We start from the raw sequence: 18,424 nt of genomic DNA, 5'->3' as shown, positions 1-18,424 counted from the left end.
ATAAGTGAGGATGCCGTAGATTTAAGTCATTTGGCGAGATCAGTCTCAAAACTGTTAGAAAGTAAATTACATGAGCCAAAATTTTTACTGGGGTTACCAGTCTTTCTGTTCAGACACTTAAAAATATCCTGATTTTTATAAATGTGGATCTGATACCACTCACACCAATTTCAGTGGGAGCTGAGAAAAAGTCAGAGTCACTTTTACTTGCGTGCATAAATATAAAACCTCATGGACTACCTGGGTAATTGGGCTCAGTCCCCGAATTTGTACATATGAGCCTCTGTTCAGGTTCACCAGAAATGCACTCTCTAATCCAGTTAACAGTCATCTTCTGTTAGCATACAATACCTATTTTGACCATCAATGTCCTGGTTAAATATATCTAGTTACTGAGTTATAGTCAACCCCCCCAAATATTGAGGCTTCAGTTATTGAAGATCTGATCAGTATTCATATTTTACTGTGCAATAGTGAAATATCTTTGGTTGCACAAAATGCAAAAAGTTAGATTTCTTAGGACTTTGATTTCTCTAATGGACCAGTCTTCTGAGCTGGGAACTTCAGCAATAAATCAAGGAGAACAAGGAAGCAACTTAATGGAATTCCATTATTAATTATTTCATACTTTAACTGCATCCAGATGGTTCATCAGGATTAGAACCTCATTAAGTTGAGTACCATATAAAACCACAAGGATGCACAGTGCCTGCCCCCGGTGCCAGTTCCATTACCCTTTCTGAAAAGTGAATGTTAACCTGAAAGCCAATCCACAAATGTTTAAGTAGATTCGCTCCCATGTTTGCAGAACTGTGATCTAATTGACTATACAGTATAGACTGCAAAGCAAAGTATAAAAGGAAGGTCAAATGCAAGAAATAAACAGGTGTGTGTGCATGCATGCACTGTATAGCTTCTTCAGTTATTAGTTACCAAAGGTAAAAAAAAAAAGAAAAAAAAACCACAACAAAAAAACCCCAACTATCAAACCCAGTATTTTTCCCCAATTGATATCCACTTTTTATATAAATCACTTTCCTCTGTTACAGGTTTAGTTTCCTTAAACACACGTAGTAGCTGTCAATAGGAAGCTTGGTTTTAAATTAGCCAAAGAATAGATTTGAGTTGTAGTTTTTCCAAAACAGAACACATTAAAGCTTATTTTCAAAAATAGCATATATATCTTGTGTTCAAGATAGAGAGCTGAAAACCAATATGGATTTTCTGCAAGAGATGAAAGCTTCTAATTATATTGGATTTAAAATCTGAAAGCCCATTTCCATGGAATCATCTGTTGTAACAAAGCTGCTACTTCTCATTATATCTTTTGTCCTCATTTCCTATGTAGTCCTGGCAAGAATGTCATCTATCAATGTAAAAATGTTAAATTACCCCAGTCGTGAAATATTAACAGAATGCATACAATTATGACTCCTAAATTGAAGTCCTTCTAGCTGCAATTTGTCATATCTACAATTGTACAATGTTATTAGTAGAGCAAAACTAGAAAACTATGAAATAGATATATTGGAAAAATAGCATTTCTAGTACATGCATTTTATATAGATAAGCCCTGAACCTGCTTCAGCTGAGGTCAAGAGGAGTTTTTCCTTTGACGTTAGTGGAAGCAAAATAATGACTTCTTAAATGTCTTGGTTCTGAGCAACAGATGAACAACATAATAGCAGTTCCTAATTCCTTCATGCAAAGGTTTAGATTTTCTGGAGCAAAGTAGATTGAGCATGCTACTAATGATTTTCCAGATGGCAATAATATATATTCAAAGTTTTAAAACAGTCTCCTGCAATCTGTGCCTAGAACAGGAGCATTTTTTTTTTTTTTTTAACATATTCCCTGAAAGAAACCAAGATAGACAATGCTAGGGGAACAGATCCTATGGACGGTTTTTGTGTGAGAAACACGGAAAATTCTCTTGCCCACTAGTTCCTCCAAAATAATAATAAAATTTGCAAACTCAAAAATTCAGTGTAATTTTGAAATAATTTACAACCTTAAAAAGTAAAGCATGGAATAAGATTATTAAATGTATACAGTTCTGTCACATATCATCCAGAACTTAAAAATATTGCAAGCAAGCCATATTTCTTGTACTTCATTACTAATCTTTTCCAACAATACTCACAGTAGTTTTATTATAATGAGAATATTTTTTTATCTCAAATAACTATTTCCTGTGAGCACCATGTTCCTGTCTGCTGACTTTATTGCCATTTTACATGCTAGGGACCTTGATATGGCCCTAACAACCTGATCGAACTTCGAAGTTACCCCTGCTTTTAGCAGCAGGTTGGACTTGAGACCTTTAGACCACAAAAGCAGATGTTAGTCTTTTCTTATGCTCTTATCTGATCACTTGTGGTAGCAGCCAGACTGCCTGCTGATCTCATTTCATGCATGCTTATCTCTCCTGATCTTCACTTTAGGTCTTAGTCTCCTCATTTCTTTTGCTACACTATATAAATATGGTATAATGTCATGCATTTAAAAAACAACCCAAAATATATTAACTGATGTGTTTTTCTAACTGTTGCCTCTCTCTTAATGGTTTAGCTCAGTTTCCTTCCTGCAATTCTGTCACTTTCTACCAAACTGGCATCTACCTGCCTTTCATTCTGAGGAAGCCAATATCTCATTTTGATCACAGTCCATAAGAACATGTTCTTAACTACCCTTAAAACTGCTATTTTGTACTCATCTGTCTCGTGGGCCATCTTCAATGAAGCCAGCAGTGCTTTTTCCTTTATATCCTGTCATCCTCATTTGACTCCTGTCACCATCTTTGTTTATTTCTTTTGCTTCCCTAATTGTTTTTTTTGAGCAGATCATTTGGAAGAACCTCCACTTTCCTCAGTTTCCTGTACTGGTCCAAGTGTTTGGGGCTCAATTTCCTTCTCTTTTCCCTCCGCAATGTGTCTGTTGGTGATTTATTCCACAGATGCTATTTTAGCTAGCATCTATATGTGAAAAACCTGTGGAGCTGCTTCTCCAGTCCAGACTAGACTCTAATTTTCCAATCAAAAAAGTAATTATGCCTATTGACATTACCTTTTGGAGGTCTAGCCTGTTTTAAACTTAATACATGCATACATGTAAAACACCCTTCCTTATTTTTCAATTTCATGACATGTCATTCAAGGTAGGCAAAACCAGGGTCATTATCTTAAACTCTAATTTCCTAGTTCTCTCCTTTAAATTTCTTGTTACTACTTGTAGGATACAGTCATCTTTACCCATTCACATAACAATGTCATGTAAGCTGTCAGTATCACCTGTTGACTGCAACATTGTCTTCTCAGGCTTTGACAAAGTAATTTCATTGCTCTTGCTCATTCAAAATATTCCTGCAAAGGTAAATACTTAAACATTATTTTGAGTATGCCATCTCTTTCTTTAGTTTCTTCACTGATGCCCTTTCACTGTTTCATCAGATGTACATCCGTTATCTTTACTTTAGAGGTCATTCAGGACCTCTTAATCACTGTTTGCTTGGAGCCCATGACACTAGCTTTGATGGTTTGTATAGGAAGTTTTCAAACAAACCTTTGTCCATGCTCTCATGTTTTGAAGAAGAGGCCAATACAGTGGCAAAATCACTATCAGGAGTCATGAGCAGGACTCCAGAGAACTCAAGTGACTGATACCATTAAACAGATAGCCACCCACATCTGCTTAAAGCTTGAACATCCTCCTGAAGGAAGAGGGACTACTGAACAAGGTCAAACAGGAACCGAGTTTGGATGACACACAGGGCCGGTCAGGAATATAGATCCTTACAGCTCCCTCATTATCCAGCCTCCAAATCTCACCTTCCGATTTCCCCTTCTCATACTGCATACAGAAGAAAAAAATGACAATATTTAAACTGATGGTGGGCTAAAACCATTGCTAATCAGCTAGACAAATATTGACACTCTCATTTTACCTTTCCAGCTGTTTTTTTTCCTTTTGTCTTAACTTGGATTATAACCACTCTGTGGGAAGTCCTTGGTTTTGTTCTGTTTGTACAATGTCTAGCCAGTGGGATGCTGGTCTGATTAAGCATCGCAGGCACTCTGGTAACACGATTTAAAAACAATACTGCTTTCTATTCCTGTTACTTCTACAGAGACTATTTGGCTGTGGGAAGCTGAATTCTATGGCTGCGTATGTACCAACTGAACAATACACCAAATCCTAATCACTGGTCTACTGCAAAACTATTAAAAGAATTGCAACAACATCACTGGGGACTTGAAAAGGGAAACTAATTTAATTTTCATACAACTGGAAAAGTAAATGCAAAGAAAAAAAAAAACAATTAAAAAAACCCCTCTCTGTGATTTTACTTCCTGTGACAAACATGGAGCTTTGTGTGCCGCTTTTCAATGTTACTTTTTCAATTCAGTAGGAAGTTAAAAATACGAGTAAAGCAAAAAAATAGACAAAAGGGACCCTTCTTTCACTTTCTGTCACTTTTCCTAATTAAACTTTATTTTAAACAACTTTTACTTTAGTCTTTCACACAGAAATTGAGGAAAACATCATTCCTTGGCCTTCTGTAAGAGCTCCTCTAGAGTTTCATCTTTTACTACAGCTAATACTGTAGTTCTTTCATTTATGCAAAAGATTATCCACTGTCAATATACCTTGTAAACTTGAAGGTGAAAAACAGATTTTCTTGATGATTTGCACTTCTAAAGGTTCTTCTAACTCACCCAATATGAAGACTGGGGTAAATACAGCATATTACATTTCAAATATTTTGAATAATAATATCTCAGACTATTTATGCTGCTAAAAGCTAAAAAAGCTTCCTTCCATAAGGTTCAAGTCCTCCTTCTTCATTGACATAAAGAGAAAAGAAGGCTTTCCTTTTTTTTCCTGGCTTGATATTAAAGAATGATATAAAATCCTTCCTCCATTTAATCTGGGGAAAATAAAACATCACTTTTACTTCTGTATCATAAGTTCAACAAAGTGGCTTTCTAGATAAACTATTTTGCCTCAAAGCTCTTTATTATGTCAAGTCCAAAGATAAGACAAGTCGTAACTTCTTTAGGCATATGCTGGGGCAACTTCATATTTCCACACAACTGTGTTTCTGACTGAACAAAAAGGAATGAAGTTTCTAAAGAAAATTAAGGTGCACTGCTGGAATTGTGCAAAAGCTTGCAAAACTGACTATATTATCAGTGGTTACAGCTAGCTTAAGCTGTGCACTTATCTTAAATTGTTTTAACAGGAAAAACATCTTAGTAGCCTTTTACTGCCATATGGCACCTGCTTCTGAAGGCACTTCTGTTAATGACTAAGAGGAGGCAGAATACTTCCTGTTTAGATTTTAAGCTGTGTGAAAGACAAGCCCTACTATTTCCATAATGCAGATATCTTGGAGGGCCTAACCTTAGCAGGGAAAAAACCCTGTATGTTTCAGGAGGAGTTCTGACTTGGTAAGAATTACAAATAGTTTCTCACTCCCTTTCTCCCCCATCAAATCAGAAAAGACAATGAACAGTCCTATCCACACCCAAATTAATAGCCAAAACCGGCAGAATGAGCAGTACTGAGAAGTATATCTGTCTCACTCTTAGTGAGAAGAATGGTTATGTTGACATTTAGTCTCAATGTAAAAGCTACACTAGAGGTATTAATGAAGATGCAAGAATCCTGTTACCCCTCCAAAAATGTAGCACCTATGAGAACAAACAAAACCAAATTCCTGAGATAATCTTGCTATGCCTCAGGCAGTGTCAGAAGGGTGCAAGTGTAATGCATTGAAGCCTGAAGGTATTTCTAGTCAACATCAGACTTCTGATGTAACACTGACCATGACTTCACACTGAGATATACTTTTGGCGATATCAGCCATACTGTTTTTTAGAACCGGACCAGCATTCTACCAACTCCTCTGAATTCAAGCACTATGCCATTAAAAATACTTACTTAAATATGTGCATTTCCAAGAAGGAAACAGTGCTCTTCCTATAGCACAGACCCTCTGAAGTCTTACATTTAAAGGAAAGACAATTTAAAAAATTTATTGGAAACTTCTAAACAAAACAAACCAAAAATACAAAAATCAAATCTGGAAGAAACAGATGAAACAAGCTGCTCATATTAATAAGGCCCAAGGCAGATTCATATTGAAATGTTTTCTTTGAACATGTGTTTCCGTCATTTAAAGCAGCGTTGGCACGCATCACCTTTCGACACAACCATTCTGAATCTTTATTGTTGTAAAATGAAGTCACCATATAGAGAGGCGGGAAAAAAGGAGGGGAATAGCTCTACTAATTGTGCAGTCATCTTTAAATTCTTGCTCAATGAGAATATTAAATGTCAGAAAGGAAGATAAAAGGGAGGGTGGAAACCAAGATTTTTCCTTCATGTCATCTAATTTTTCTAACAGTTCTAGAAAATACATGCTCAAAGTTCATTTTTAGAAAAGACATACATTTAAGTCTTGAAAAATTATTGTACTTGTGATTAAATCTAGATTATAAATTAACATATTTACCTCATTATATCAGAAAGATTGCCTCAGTATCAAGAATTGCTCGTTCTTGACTGATGCAGTATTTCGTTATCGTATGGAAACAACTCATCAAAAATAGATTTGGGGAATGGGTTGGAGTTCAGTTGCAAACATTTGATCACCTTAATGATGGGTTTCCAGTTCCAGAATTGTCCATTCCCCTTGAGGGGACGAACAGTCTTCAGATGAAAAGCTTGCCACTGTAATGCTTGCTGAAGAATCATCAAGTGGAGACATTAGTTCAGTCCACCTACTGAATGTGTCAACTTGTGATGTACCCTGAGGATTCGAACCATCTCGTGCCAGAAACAGTGTCTGATTGATAAGACATTGTGCTAAGTTAAGGTCTTCAGGAACAGAGTTTTTGAAACCTATATTTGAGTCCTGCTCAGATAACAATTGCCTGAGAAGAGTCCAGTCCTGTTCTGCAAACTGCTGATCTTCAAAATCCACATCTAGAACTGCTGTTTCTGAATCCATCCTCTGCTCAATTGCTTCTCCAACATCCATCTCATATATTGGAGAAAGGGTTTTTGGAGGCCGATGCTCATACATGCAGGTTTGTGCCATTGTGTCATAATCATCTATGTCTCCTGAAATAATTCACAATACTGTACAATGTAAAAATTGCAGATGATCCTCCCCTCAGGGCTGTGAGAGCAAAATTTAACTCATTCGGGAAGGACAATCCAACCAGGTTAAAAAAAGGGGGGATGGAGGGTTATACAAAATTGACAAAATTTGAGGCATTTATTTCCTATATAAAAAACAAAGTATGATTTATAAATTAAGTTAAAGCAGCAATCACCACTGGTAATTAACAGTAACCTCCATAATTAAGTTTCTGATACAGAAAATGACAATGTAAATATACACTTAATGCACATGAAAGTTCTCGTTTACTACATAAATTAAATTTAGACCAGGAGGTGCATGGAGGGAATTAATAGAGAATGATTACTGAATGGTGACTTAAGCTATGTCAGCTTAGAAGAGAATTAAAACCAAAATTGTTTATCCACAGGCTTATTTCTACACTGCACATGCAAGGGCAGCTGCAGGCAAGGGCAAGCAAACTTAAAAAAAATAGTACAGCTTTTAATGTCTTCTTGTTCTGTGGTCTGGCTGAACACAGATCATCATCAGCATTTCATTACTCTTGAATACACAATAGTTGTAATCAACACTATTGTATATTTTTGATGGGATAAACAGACTGAATTATTGGTATAAAGAAGACAAAACACAAAACTAGACAAGTATTCATCTAGCTACGTGAAACAAGTTAGAACTTTTCTGTATATAAGCATTAGTTCTAAGTATAATCTCTCTTTTAGGAAATAAGCTTTTACTGGTAAAATTTAGAATTTTAGACATCTCATAAGCTCTAAATCAGAGTTCAAACCTGCTCCCACTGATGTATATGGCAAATATTCAGTTATATTCAGTGGGAGAAGGATCCAAATTTGCGTATAATATATAAATAAATAAATTACAACAATAATGCATATAGCTGTTCAGGTAAACAGTTCAGTGCGCTTTAGTTAAGGTTATTACTGTAGTTATTGCACATCCCATTCAGACATACTATATGTTGTCAAGCAGACAAAACAAATACTACGTTTCCATCAAAAGGTGATGCTGTCAATGTTAGATTGGATCAAAAGTAACCGAAGTACAGGCAACTGCATCCAATCTTTCTTTTAGCATTACATAAAATCTCTTTTCTTGTAGTCAAGTTTCTCATTGAACAGCAGGGTATTGACGGATATTTCAAACAGACAAGCATTCTCTACCCAAGTGAAATACTTAAAAATATTAAATTTAATATAGTTTCAGCCAAAATTACTTCAGTTCAGGATTCCACACAAATTGCCAAAGCTTTCACTACTAATTTGTTTTTGAATGACAATGTTTCTATTTCTGTACATTACCTGGAAGTAAATCAGTATTAGCGCATTCAGTAGTTGCTGGTTCACTGTCTCTCACTTGACTTTCCTGAGTCAGTATCTGATTCTTACTGGCTTCTACAGGTTTTGCAGAGCTGCTCTTTTGCACATCAGAATTAGTTTCCCTCTGATGAAGATCCAAATGACATGGTCTTTCTTGAGATTTTGCGTCATTGTCTAAGTATTTATTGCACTGGTGAAATTCACTAGCCACCTCATTCTTCATATTTACTTTTTGTTTTTCTCCTGGACATGGACTAGCTGCTGAATAGACTTTCTCTGGGGAATTTTCTTCAGTCACTGAAGCACCTGGATTCTCTTCCCCTGGGATTTCAGTGCCATGAAGATGTAGGAGAGGACTTTCACTTCTATCCGATCTATTGTCTCTATCCTTATGCTGTTTGCAATCCAGGAATCCATCTTCAATTTCCAGTGAGTATCTTGAATAGAAAGTCTTTCCATGGTGCTCTTGAGAAACACTGTCAAATACTTCTGAAGGAGTAAGGGAATCTATTGAATGCTGACGCGAAGTATGAGTTTCCACTCTATCATCAGATCCCAATTCTTCACATTCATCTACTGAAAGTAAAACAGATCGTTTGAAATTTTTAGTTTTAGAAAACTCTTGACTTGCAGTATCATTTTCTGTTGCATCTTCAAAAGCTAAATTATCAATTCCTTGGAACTGTTGAGTAGGAACATTTGATGGAGGAAAGTTTTCTGCGACATTTTCTGCTTCAGATCTGTCATCTTCTGTTTCATCAGCAGAAGAAGAAACTTGGTCTGCTTCCTGAGTAAACTGTGCGTTGCCAAAAGTAGAACTTTTGCTTTCCCTGGTATTGGTCCTTGCACTTTCTTGATGGGACCAAATTTCAGGTCTTTTTCTTGGTATTTCATCATCACTCGTTGAATTAACACGGAAAAGATCAGAACCCTCTTTTTTCATTTTCACTTCTATTCTTAGGCTGCTGTCATAAATTTTTAATTCCTCGGGTGTACTTGTGTCACTGCTGCTTCTTCCAAGAAAATCGTGGCATAACATAGTGCTGCATTTAGAAATCCCTCTTTCATTGGATCCTTCATCATCCTGAGAGCCTCCAGCATCATAATCTTCTGATCTTGGTTTTATATCATCAGAGGATGTGGTTGCACTGCCAGTATCTGATTCAGGACTCTCTTTTGGATCTACTGCAGCAGTACTCCAGTGGTCCATGAAGGGAATTTCTGCATTTTCATGGTTTTCTGGCATTTCTGCAGGATCTATAGGCTCTGTGTAACTAGGTGAACATTTTTCTGTTATTTGTTCTGTGGAACATTCTGAAACATCATCTAAATCTGCTGTAGCTGATCTGTATTCAGTCAAGGTTGATGTATCACACAGCTCATCAGCTGTAAGAAATCGCTCCATATGAATCTGAGGAGATGATGTCTCATCCTCTTTATTGGTTAACGTTCTGGAAAAGCTTGGTAAAGCATTTTCACCATAGTTAAGACCTGTTTCAGAGTTTAATTTATCACTTTGTTCAGTACAGACTTTTGCTGCTTTTGAATGTTTCGCTAGTTCTCCTGAAGCAGTAGCCTTTTGATTGGTTTCCTTGGAAAAGTCTGAGTATTCATCACTGGAAGACTCTGCATGACAGTGAAATTCAGCTGTATTATCATCCTTCTCTGTATCTTCAATCTGTTTAATTCCAGTCTGATCTCCACAGATTTGTCTTGCTTCCATTTCATTTTGCAGTGGAACATGCGGTTTAGAAGTAATTTCTTCTGTAATTAGAGGAGAAGAAGATTCAGATTGTATTTTGTATCCCGCATTTTCAGAAGGCTCTGATAATTTTTGTTTATTAGGTTGACAGGACGCCAGCAGTTTATCTTCGCTGCTACTTTCCGTCACAGATTTTAAAGATTCACTTTGCTTTGCAGAATAGCATTCATTATTGTCATGAAGCTGACCTGCCACAGAATCAGCCGTGTTTTTTTCAAGTTTCTGTCCTGAACTTCCGTGCTCAGAGGTGTGCACATTCTTCTGGACAACAGGAGATTCACTCCTTGAATGTTTTTGGGCAGACGACTGAGATTTTAATACAGATTGCCCAGCTGTTTTCGGTTTTGGGTCTTTATTATTCATAATCTCAGTGTGCTTTGATGGAGCTGGAGTTTTAGGTGTTGTTTTTGCAGTGGCTTTTGCTACAGGTGTTTGTGACTGCTTAACACTCTTCTTCTTGGCTGAAGGATGTTTTTCTGGGAGTGCTGTCTGAATCAGATGTTGTGACACATTTTTTTCTTCAGTATGTTTTGGAGACATTCCTGATTTCAGTGAATTTGGTGATTCCCCCTGAGGTCCTAACAAGCGGTTAAAAAAAAAAAAAAAAAAAAAGACTATAAAGATTGTATATTCCAGTCAAAGTATATTCACCAAATTTATGTTAGTGTTTGTTTATGTTGAGAAGCAAGTTACTCAACTTTTTATGTAACTAAAGGATTTAAGGCTTGTTAAACAATTAAGAATTGAGATCTTAAACTAATACCAGACAAAAATACCACCTTGCATTTACATATGCCACCCTTAAAACTAAAGCACTTTATACATAAAGGAATTACTTCAACCTGCAACTGAAGTAGTCATCGCTGCAGTAGAAAGCGGCAGCTATCTAATAGTGCATAGAAACACTGCACAGCAGCTTAGCACAGGAAGTGATGAGTACTATATTAAATTTATATTGTAGAGGAAATGAAAGTAGGCAGAAAAGAATTACATTAGTTATAATGTGATTAGAATACCAGAATTAATATCCCTGCTCTGTCAGAAAATACTGCAAGATCTTTAATGACCACAAATTGACAGGACCTGTGTTTTCTATATCATAATGCATTTAAGATAATGTAACTTGAATATTCAACCCCCCCGCCCCTGTAAGTGCCAAGTCCAAATGGGATTAAAAAGAGCTCCATCCTTAACACTTTTTATCTTTATAATGCAGGATTTCCTCTCTGTGGTCTACAGTGTAATTTCCCGCACTTGATATAAATAGCTGTTGAAATCAAGTATTCGTTTATGGGGTAGGTCAGTATCAGCAGTGCTACCCCTAGGGGGGATCAGCAAAAAAGGAAGGCATAAACTAACAGTTCATGAAGAAGTCTGCAGTCCAGATCTTTGATGCATATTATAAATGACCTACAGAATTTCTGTTCAACTCAGTCATGGTTCCAAGTGCAGAAGTGCAGGGGATCAGCAAATAAAAGACTCTGCAAAGCAGATTAAACAAGCAGAAGAAAACACCAATTGGCAGTGAAGACCATCTTTTAAATATTTTGAAGTTGACACACATTCATTTGCATTTTACAGTTTAGGATTGTCACCAAAAGTGAAACATGGAAAATAAACAGAATTGTTCAGAAGATTTTGCCAAATGCTTGCACTGAGAAAAAAAGAAAAAAAAAAAAAAAAGCTTTCCATAAAAATGGCAGACCATTTCATTGCTGTATGAAACTTTACCTTGGTTCTTGGGAGAATTAGTAGGTGTGTTTTGAGCCTTTTGCTGTGCTGCAGAATTGCTACTCACATTCCCTTTTTTCTTTACAACACCTTGTACATTTTGTTCATTACACCCTTTTCCAGTTGATTTTTTTGTCAGACTGCAAAGAAATTTTTACATCCCATTATTTCCAAGCTTAAGATCTAGCAATGTTTAATTATATTTAAACAAGCAATATATGTATTTTATATATGCACATATATAAACATTGAAAATGCAGCCTAAAAGGTATACTTCTTGAAAATAAAACCTGTGTGTATACGTGTTTTTTATATATATACACACATATAAACAACTCATTTCAGAATTTCACAGTGCTTCAGCTGCCCTCCTGTCCAGTTTAATCTAAGCCATCCCAGAAATGATAAGTTTACAACACCTTGTGTAGTCACTAACTGTTCCAGTGTGCAGAACTCTGAATGACCTATAACAATTTAAAAATGATTAGCATGAAACAAGCCAACACAAAAGCCAAACCAATTCTATCTTTACAGCAATGTTTCCAGTAGCTAACTCAAATTGTTTTGCTAATAACATGCAATAGACAACCATCCTCAGATTAAAAAGAACATGTTGACTTAACAGTAAGTTTAATAGTTCACCTGAAACTGTTTTCACAAACATACACACACACGTGTGTAAAGCAGCATATTGATTTGTAACATACCTGCTTGTTGTGGTATTAGCTTCAAGCTCAGTCTTTTTTTTTTTGTTAGTGACTCCATTTGGTGTCTTCACAGATGACTTTGTTTTCACTATTGTAAAGTAAATTCAAAGTTAATTATAGGGGGAAATGCATTGCATATAAAAGTACTGAAAAAATTCTAATATATGAATATCAGCTATTGAAAACAGCATAAATGCTAAATTTGTAAAACTTACCATTTTATATGGCTATCAGTTGATCATAAAATAAAGTTAGTTAATTTAATATTCTTATCTCAAGTTAATATTAATTTACAGGGGAGGAAGGTTACTCATCAATCCATAGTAGATTTTTTTTTTTTAAAGCTTCCCAGGCTGGTTTTCAGCGTATGACCAGCCTGGGAGAAACCAGAAGGGGACTTTAAAAAAAGAGAGAGAGAGAGAGAGAGAGAGAGAGAGAGAGAGAGAGAGAGAGAGAGAGAGAATTACCAGTCTGTTTTTTCCCTTCCTCTACCAATTTATCCTCTTTGGGTTCCTCTGTCTGTTCACTGGCAGTCTGAATATCTATGCTTGAGTTTGCTGACTTGCTGGAAGGTCCTGCCACAGTCACTAAGGAGGGAGATTCCTTCCCTGTGGGTTTTTTCAATGGCTTTGTTTTGATCTGCACACTTGAGGTTACTGTCAGCACTTTAGGTCTGGCACCTGCAATTTTTCCTTCATGGTTCTTTAGTCCTTTGCCACTTCCTGAATTTTTTTGTCCACTTGCAGATGATGTCTTTTCTGTATCTTGCTTGGCAAGCACGCTTTCAGCCTTCACATTTCCATTATTTTCTATTTTTGTCTTTATAACAGCTCTAGCCTTTGGTGAAGCAGCTTTTTCCCCAGGTTTTGAATCCTTAGTAATCTTGGAAACTATTTTTTTGCCATCTTTCCCCTTTACATCCTCATGCTTTGAAGCCTTATTAACAGTGTTTCTGTTGGTGCTTGATGTATGTCCAGATGCTCCTAATCCATCAGATTTCATTTTATCCTGATTAGTGGAAGAATCTCTCCAGCAATCTTTCTTGCTGTGTTCTGTCCAGGAAGTATTCCTTATACCACCAGATTCAGTAATAGATTTGTTTAGCTAGAAAAAAAAAAAAGCATCAGGGGAAGAAAAAAAAAAAAAAAAAGAAGACATTTATAACACCAAACTATCCATAATCTTTCATTTCTGAAACACGGCTACTTTTTAAGTAGTACATGAATCTAAAGCAACAAGATTCAGCACAGAAATAATTAAAAAAAAAAAATTATATTTTAGCTCAGATTGCTGGCTTTCAAAGATATGAGAGTACCAGAAATAACTAGAGTGCCTAGTAAATCTCATGTGAAATACTGCTTTATATAGAGGATATAGAAATATCTAAGTAGAGTTTTACTTTTACTTTGGACAAATTACTCTGTAATATTTATTTATATTATTAGCGTCTGCTGAAGAAAGAAAACTTTTTTTGAGTTATATGTGCATATTTTCCAAAGAGGAATAAAGGCTATGAATTACTACAGACATAAAACCAAAAATTAATTTATAATACATGTGATGTTTTTAACCATTACCAACAGTGTATCCACCAGGTAAGTGACAATACTCTCAGGTAAAGATACATACTGAAACATGGAGAATTAAGTGCATGAAATGGAATCTTTCTGATACCAGTGTCATTGCAATGTATCCAACACTGTCAAATCATGTGAAACCCATACTGTTTTTCTACCAAACAGTAATGTAGTTTTGAGTGTCTCTCTCAATAGAAGAGATGTTGAGGGCCCTAAAAATATTTTTTCAGGGCAGGGAGTGTAACAGACTCAGTGCTGTGGTGGCTTGTGAAAATAGCAGAGATTCATTAGCTCAGTAGCAAACCATTTGCTCTGGGAAACAGATCAGTTTCATTACATAGCAACAGGGGAATGTGAGATTCTGAACACAAATTCCTGTCTTTTATTTGAGCTTATCTGTTTGAAAATGCAGCAGAGCATGGGCTGAGTCCTAAGATGTTTCCAGTAATGGACATTGCTGATTCTGCAGAAATACAAATTTTTCAAAAGCAAGTTCCATTAAATAATATGACAAATTAATATTGAATTTAAAACACATGATGAAAATAGTTCTGTTTGCAAGCTTCTGAGTATTTTTAACGTTTGGATATAAATGTTTACCTGAGAACTAGTGAATACAGGTTTTTTGCCAAGTCTTCGGTCATCACCCTTGTCAAATGCAGCTGTAAAAGGAACAAGCAGTTTCTTTACTATTTAGCAGGAAAGAAAGGAGACAGAAAATAATCCAGCCTACTCAATTAACATAATCTGAAATCAGAAAGCAGTTCTTTGGGTCCTGTAATTATTCTAGGAAGGCTGATTTTGGTGACATGGCAAACGTTAAGTGGAAATACGTGGTTTTATGTTCAGAACAAAAAATGTGGTATCTGTAATGATGTCACATGGCCACAAGCAAGTTGTTCAACTCTTCTGTTTCCCCATTTCCATAGTAAGACACACTTTTGTTTATCCAAGCTGAGCTCACTTAAAGCTTGCAGCGCACAGAGACCTTTGAAAGTGTACACAATATACAAAGAGACCTTCAAATTTAGAGTACTAATGACTTTAAAGTGATGTACTGTAATTTCTAGAATATTTATTTACACTATTTAAAGAGGAGACTAATTACATTAAAGTAAATTATGTTTTCAAAAGTGGTAAAGTCAAAATATCAAAATGTACACAGTAAGATCATAGTGCCTCTTTAGCTAGCATGTAGCATAATGTCATGAGAGTTATCCCTGTGATTGTCATGTGGAATTTTCAGGCAGTGAATGCCTTTTTTTTTTTTTTTTTTTTGACTTGTCTACTCTGGGAGGGAAGCATTTTTCAATAAAGCCTTTAAATCAATTGCGCTTGTAGAATACAAAAAGGATATTTATAGACACTGTACAGACCCAGAATCGATAAGTTTTCGTTTTTGTTTGTATTAATGTTCCAGCTGAAAAAAGGTTTTGCAAAAATTGTATTAAAAAATTCAGGCATTCAGTGACTCGTGTTCTGACATACTATTTATACATACAAAAAATGTATCCGTGTATAACACAAAGAAAAATTCTGCTGAATTCTTACTGAAGGTACTAAAAATAATTTTTATATAGGTCTGTAAAAATCACACAAAAGGTATGCTGAAAATGGCACCCCAGGGATCTAATCCTTTTTCTAGCAATGACTCTGCACATTAATACATACCAATATATTAAGATAAAATCCATATAAACTTGTGCCTAGGAAAACACAAGACATGTTGTGAATGAAAAAACGCACAATATCATCTGTCTTCTTTTGGCATTTTTCCTCCTCTATTATAGCCTTCTAATTCTATATAGGTTAAATCTCTGGAAGATAACCTATCACCAGAAATCTTTAAGATGAAAGTTGATTTAAGTTATCCTAGACATATTTCACCTGAAGATTAAAATTTGTCTACCAGTATTGTGTGATCATTTTGCCTGCAATTAAAAACAGATCATTTATGCAAACATTTTAGCCTATCTGTTTACATATAAAATGTATGCTAGCTCTGAGTTATAATTTAATCTAAAAGAAAACAAATCAATTTCTGGCAAGATAGAGTTTGGACAACTAAGGCACACCTTGGTCTTAAATATTTTTTTGTATTGAAAGCACGAGCGCAAAGCAGCCTAAACATTATTTACAGTAAGGACACAATCTTCCTAAAAATAAACCACCCCAAAACAAAAAGAACCCCACCCTTGTTTCTAAAGCCAGCTCCTCAGCTTCTGAAGGATTTTATAATCCAGAAAGAAAACATAAACCTGTTTTATACAGTAGCACTGAGATGTTATTTGACTACATCCCTAAATAATGCTTAGAAAGACTGTCACTGCATTTCTCTCAGCATGTAATTGTAGAATAAAATTTTCATCTATCTATAGGCGTAAACAATTTTATAATTATAGCTACTAATGTCTTTAACAAAAAGGACACGAAAACGTGTATTTCTCCTTTGAATCAAAAGTGATTTGATTTTAGAGAAGTCTTCAACACAGTCTTTTATCACACTGTACTGCCAAAGCTAACATTCAGCCATAACCCGAACTCCATCATCTGTTCTGCACCCTCAGAATACTTGTGTACTTCAAAACAAAGAAACCTTCAGAACAAAAACTCCTTTTTGTTGGAAGTGCTGCCTGTTAAAATTTTGAGAGAACACTATGCAGCTCCTTAGGGGCTCTGTGCAGCAGCATACACAATATCACAATACCAAACAACTGTGAAGCCAAGCTACCTGCATTTACTCACAGTGCACGAGATAAGCCTTATGCAAGAGACAAGCAATATTTATACATGATGTAAAAAACGATAAAAGGATAGAAACTGAAGTCATAGAACGGATAATCTGCTTTGTGCACATTTCATTCATCCACAGTTCTTATCTCCTTAAAAATGAGACAGATAAGGTTTTTAATCCTACTGCAATATTTTCAGTAATTTAGAGTAGCTGTAAATAAGAATAGAATCAATCTACATTGGTTTGGTTCCTAAAAAGAAAAGCAGGGGAGACTTTTCACAGAAAATGACTTACTGATTTCTATGTTTGAAACTAGCTGAGCACGCTATCACGCTTCTATTCTAAAATACCACTTCAAAGCCCTAGAGCATCACAAATTTTGCTTTAATTTGTATCTGGCTGCACAACACCGCCTACATTTTATCTACTGAACAGATCGCTGAAAAATTCTAATGCCATTTGATGCCAGACATACCTGCTTGTATTTTCTGTTGATGGTCTGGCCTCATCAGCTTCCAGCTTTCTGTGTGACGAACAGCATAAAAAGACTGAACCAGGAAGACCCAGAGCTTATCACGCAGAGCCTGGATCTTGCACGTAAAACCCTGTGTTCAAGTAACAAATCAGCAGCTGGCGAGGGGCATATTGTCATAGCAACCAGTCATTATTCCTTTCAGAATCTACTTACTCCCTAAGCTAGATCAATGATGTCATCACTTATATTTTATAATGGCCTGGTAGATGGAGATGCTGTTTTTGAAGGATTATCGCCCACCACAGTAATTTTTACAATACTTTAAAACCAAGTCACTCCAAGGCGTACTACAGCACTAGAAAACACCACATTGCTCTTTTTTTCCCTTCCTTTTCTTTCTTTTTTTTCTTTTTTAAATGAACCCCATAATAGCTCTTTACTGTCAGCTGTGTCACAACAAGGTCAAATACTCTAGGGAAAAATAATGTATCTGATTAAATTTTCATTGCTTTTACCAAGAAGATCTACAGTAGCACCAGATTGCAGTAATTCATTTTGCATTTATTTTTCATTTTTTGCTTGTAGCATCATTCTGGATTTTAATCAGTATGTCATACTATTCATGAATTATCCCCAGCATTACAGTCAACCACAGCTTAAATATCATTATTTAGATTGTCTGGATATACACAGTATGTTACACACATGGAGGCCGACACCTCCCCCAGTCAAAAAACCACACGCTCGATTAAGAGGCAGTCCTTGCTTCAGAGGACAGTCTTAAACAAAAGCAAACGTAGCTATGACTTTTACAAAAAGGGGGGAAAAGATACGCAGAGAGAAAGAGAATAAGCTCTCTTCCCCTGTAAGTTTAAGGTAATGCAACATTTTGAGAAGTTTTTTCTCATCACAGCTTTAAAGTGATAGTAAAGATCAACAGAGCAGTGGTGC

General features: G+C 35.8%; 1 protein-coding gene across 1 annotated transcript in view; it reads right to left on the bottom strand.

Moving 5' to 3' along the window:
- Nucleotides 1–1,776: 1,776 nt before the first annotated feature.
- BTBD8 (BTB domain containing 8) overlaps nucleotides 1,777–18,424 on the bottom strand; it is a 41,351-nt gene continuing 24,703 nt past the window's right edge. The window contains exons 12-18 of the mRNA XM_087732212.1: nucleotides 17,474–17,603; nucleotides 14,865–14,926; nucleotides 13,155–13,791; nucleotides 12,688–12,775; nucleotides 11,981–12,120; nucleotides 8,470–10,827; nucleotides 1,777–7,128 (exon numbers count right to left, since the gene is read on the bottom strand). Of these exons, the coding sequence (XP_087588338.1) occupies nucleotides 6,659–7,128; nucleotides 8,470–10,827; nucleotides 11,981–12,120; nucleotides 12,688–12,775; nucleotides 13,155–13,791; nucleotides 14,865–14,926; nucleotides 17,474–17,603 (3,885 nt within the window). The 3' untranslated portion in view covers nucleotides 1,777–6,658. The remainder of the gene's footprint in view (nucleotides 7,129–8,469; nucleotides 10,828–11,980; nucleotides 12,121–12,687; nucleotides 12,776–13,154; nucleotides 13,792–14,864; nucleotides 14,927–17,473; nucleotides 17,604–18,424) is intronic.

The sequence above is a fragment of the Nipponia nippon genome, unplaced genomic scaffold (genome assembly GCF_047370975.1).
Source record: "Nipponia nippon isolate SJK-2023a ecotype South Korea unplaced genomic scaffold, ASM4737097v1 scaffold_5, whole genome shotgun sequence".
Classification (NCBI taxonomy): domain Eukaryota; kingdom Metazoa; phylum Chordata; class Aves; order Pelecaniformes; family Threskiornithidae; genus Nipponia; species Nipponia nippon.
Note: the sequence above shows the minus strand (reverse complement) of the source record. Positions and strands in the feature narration are given on the sequence as shown.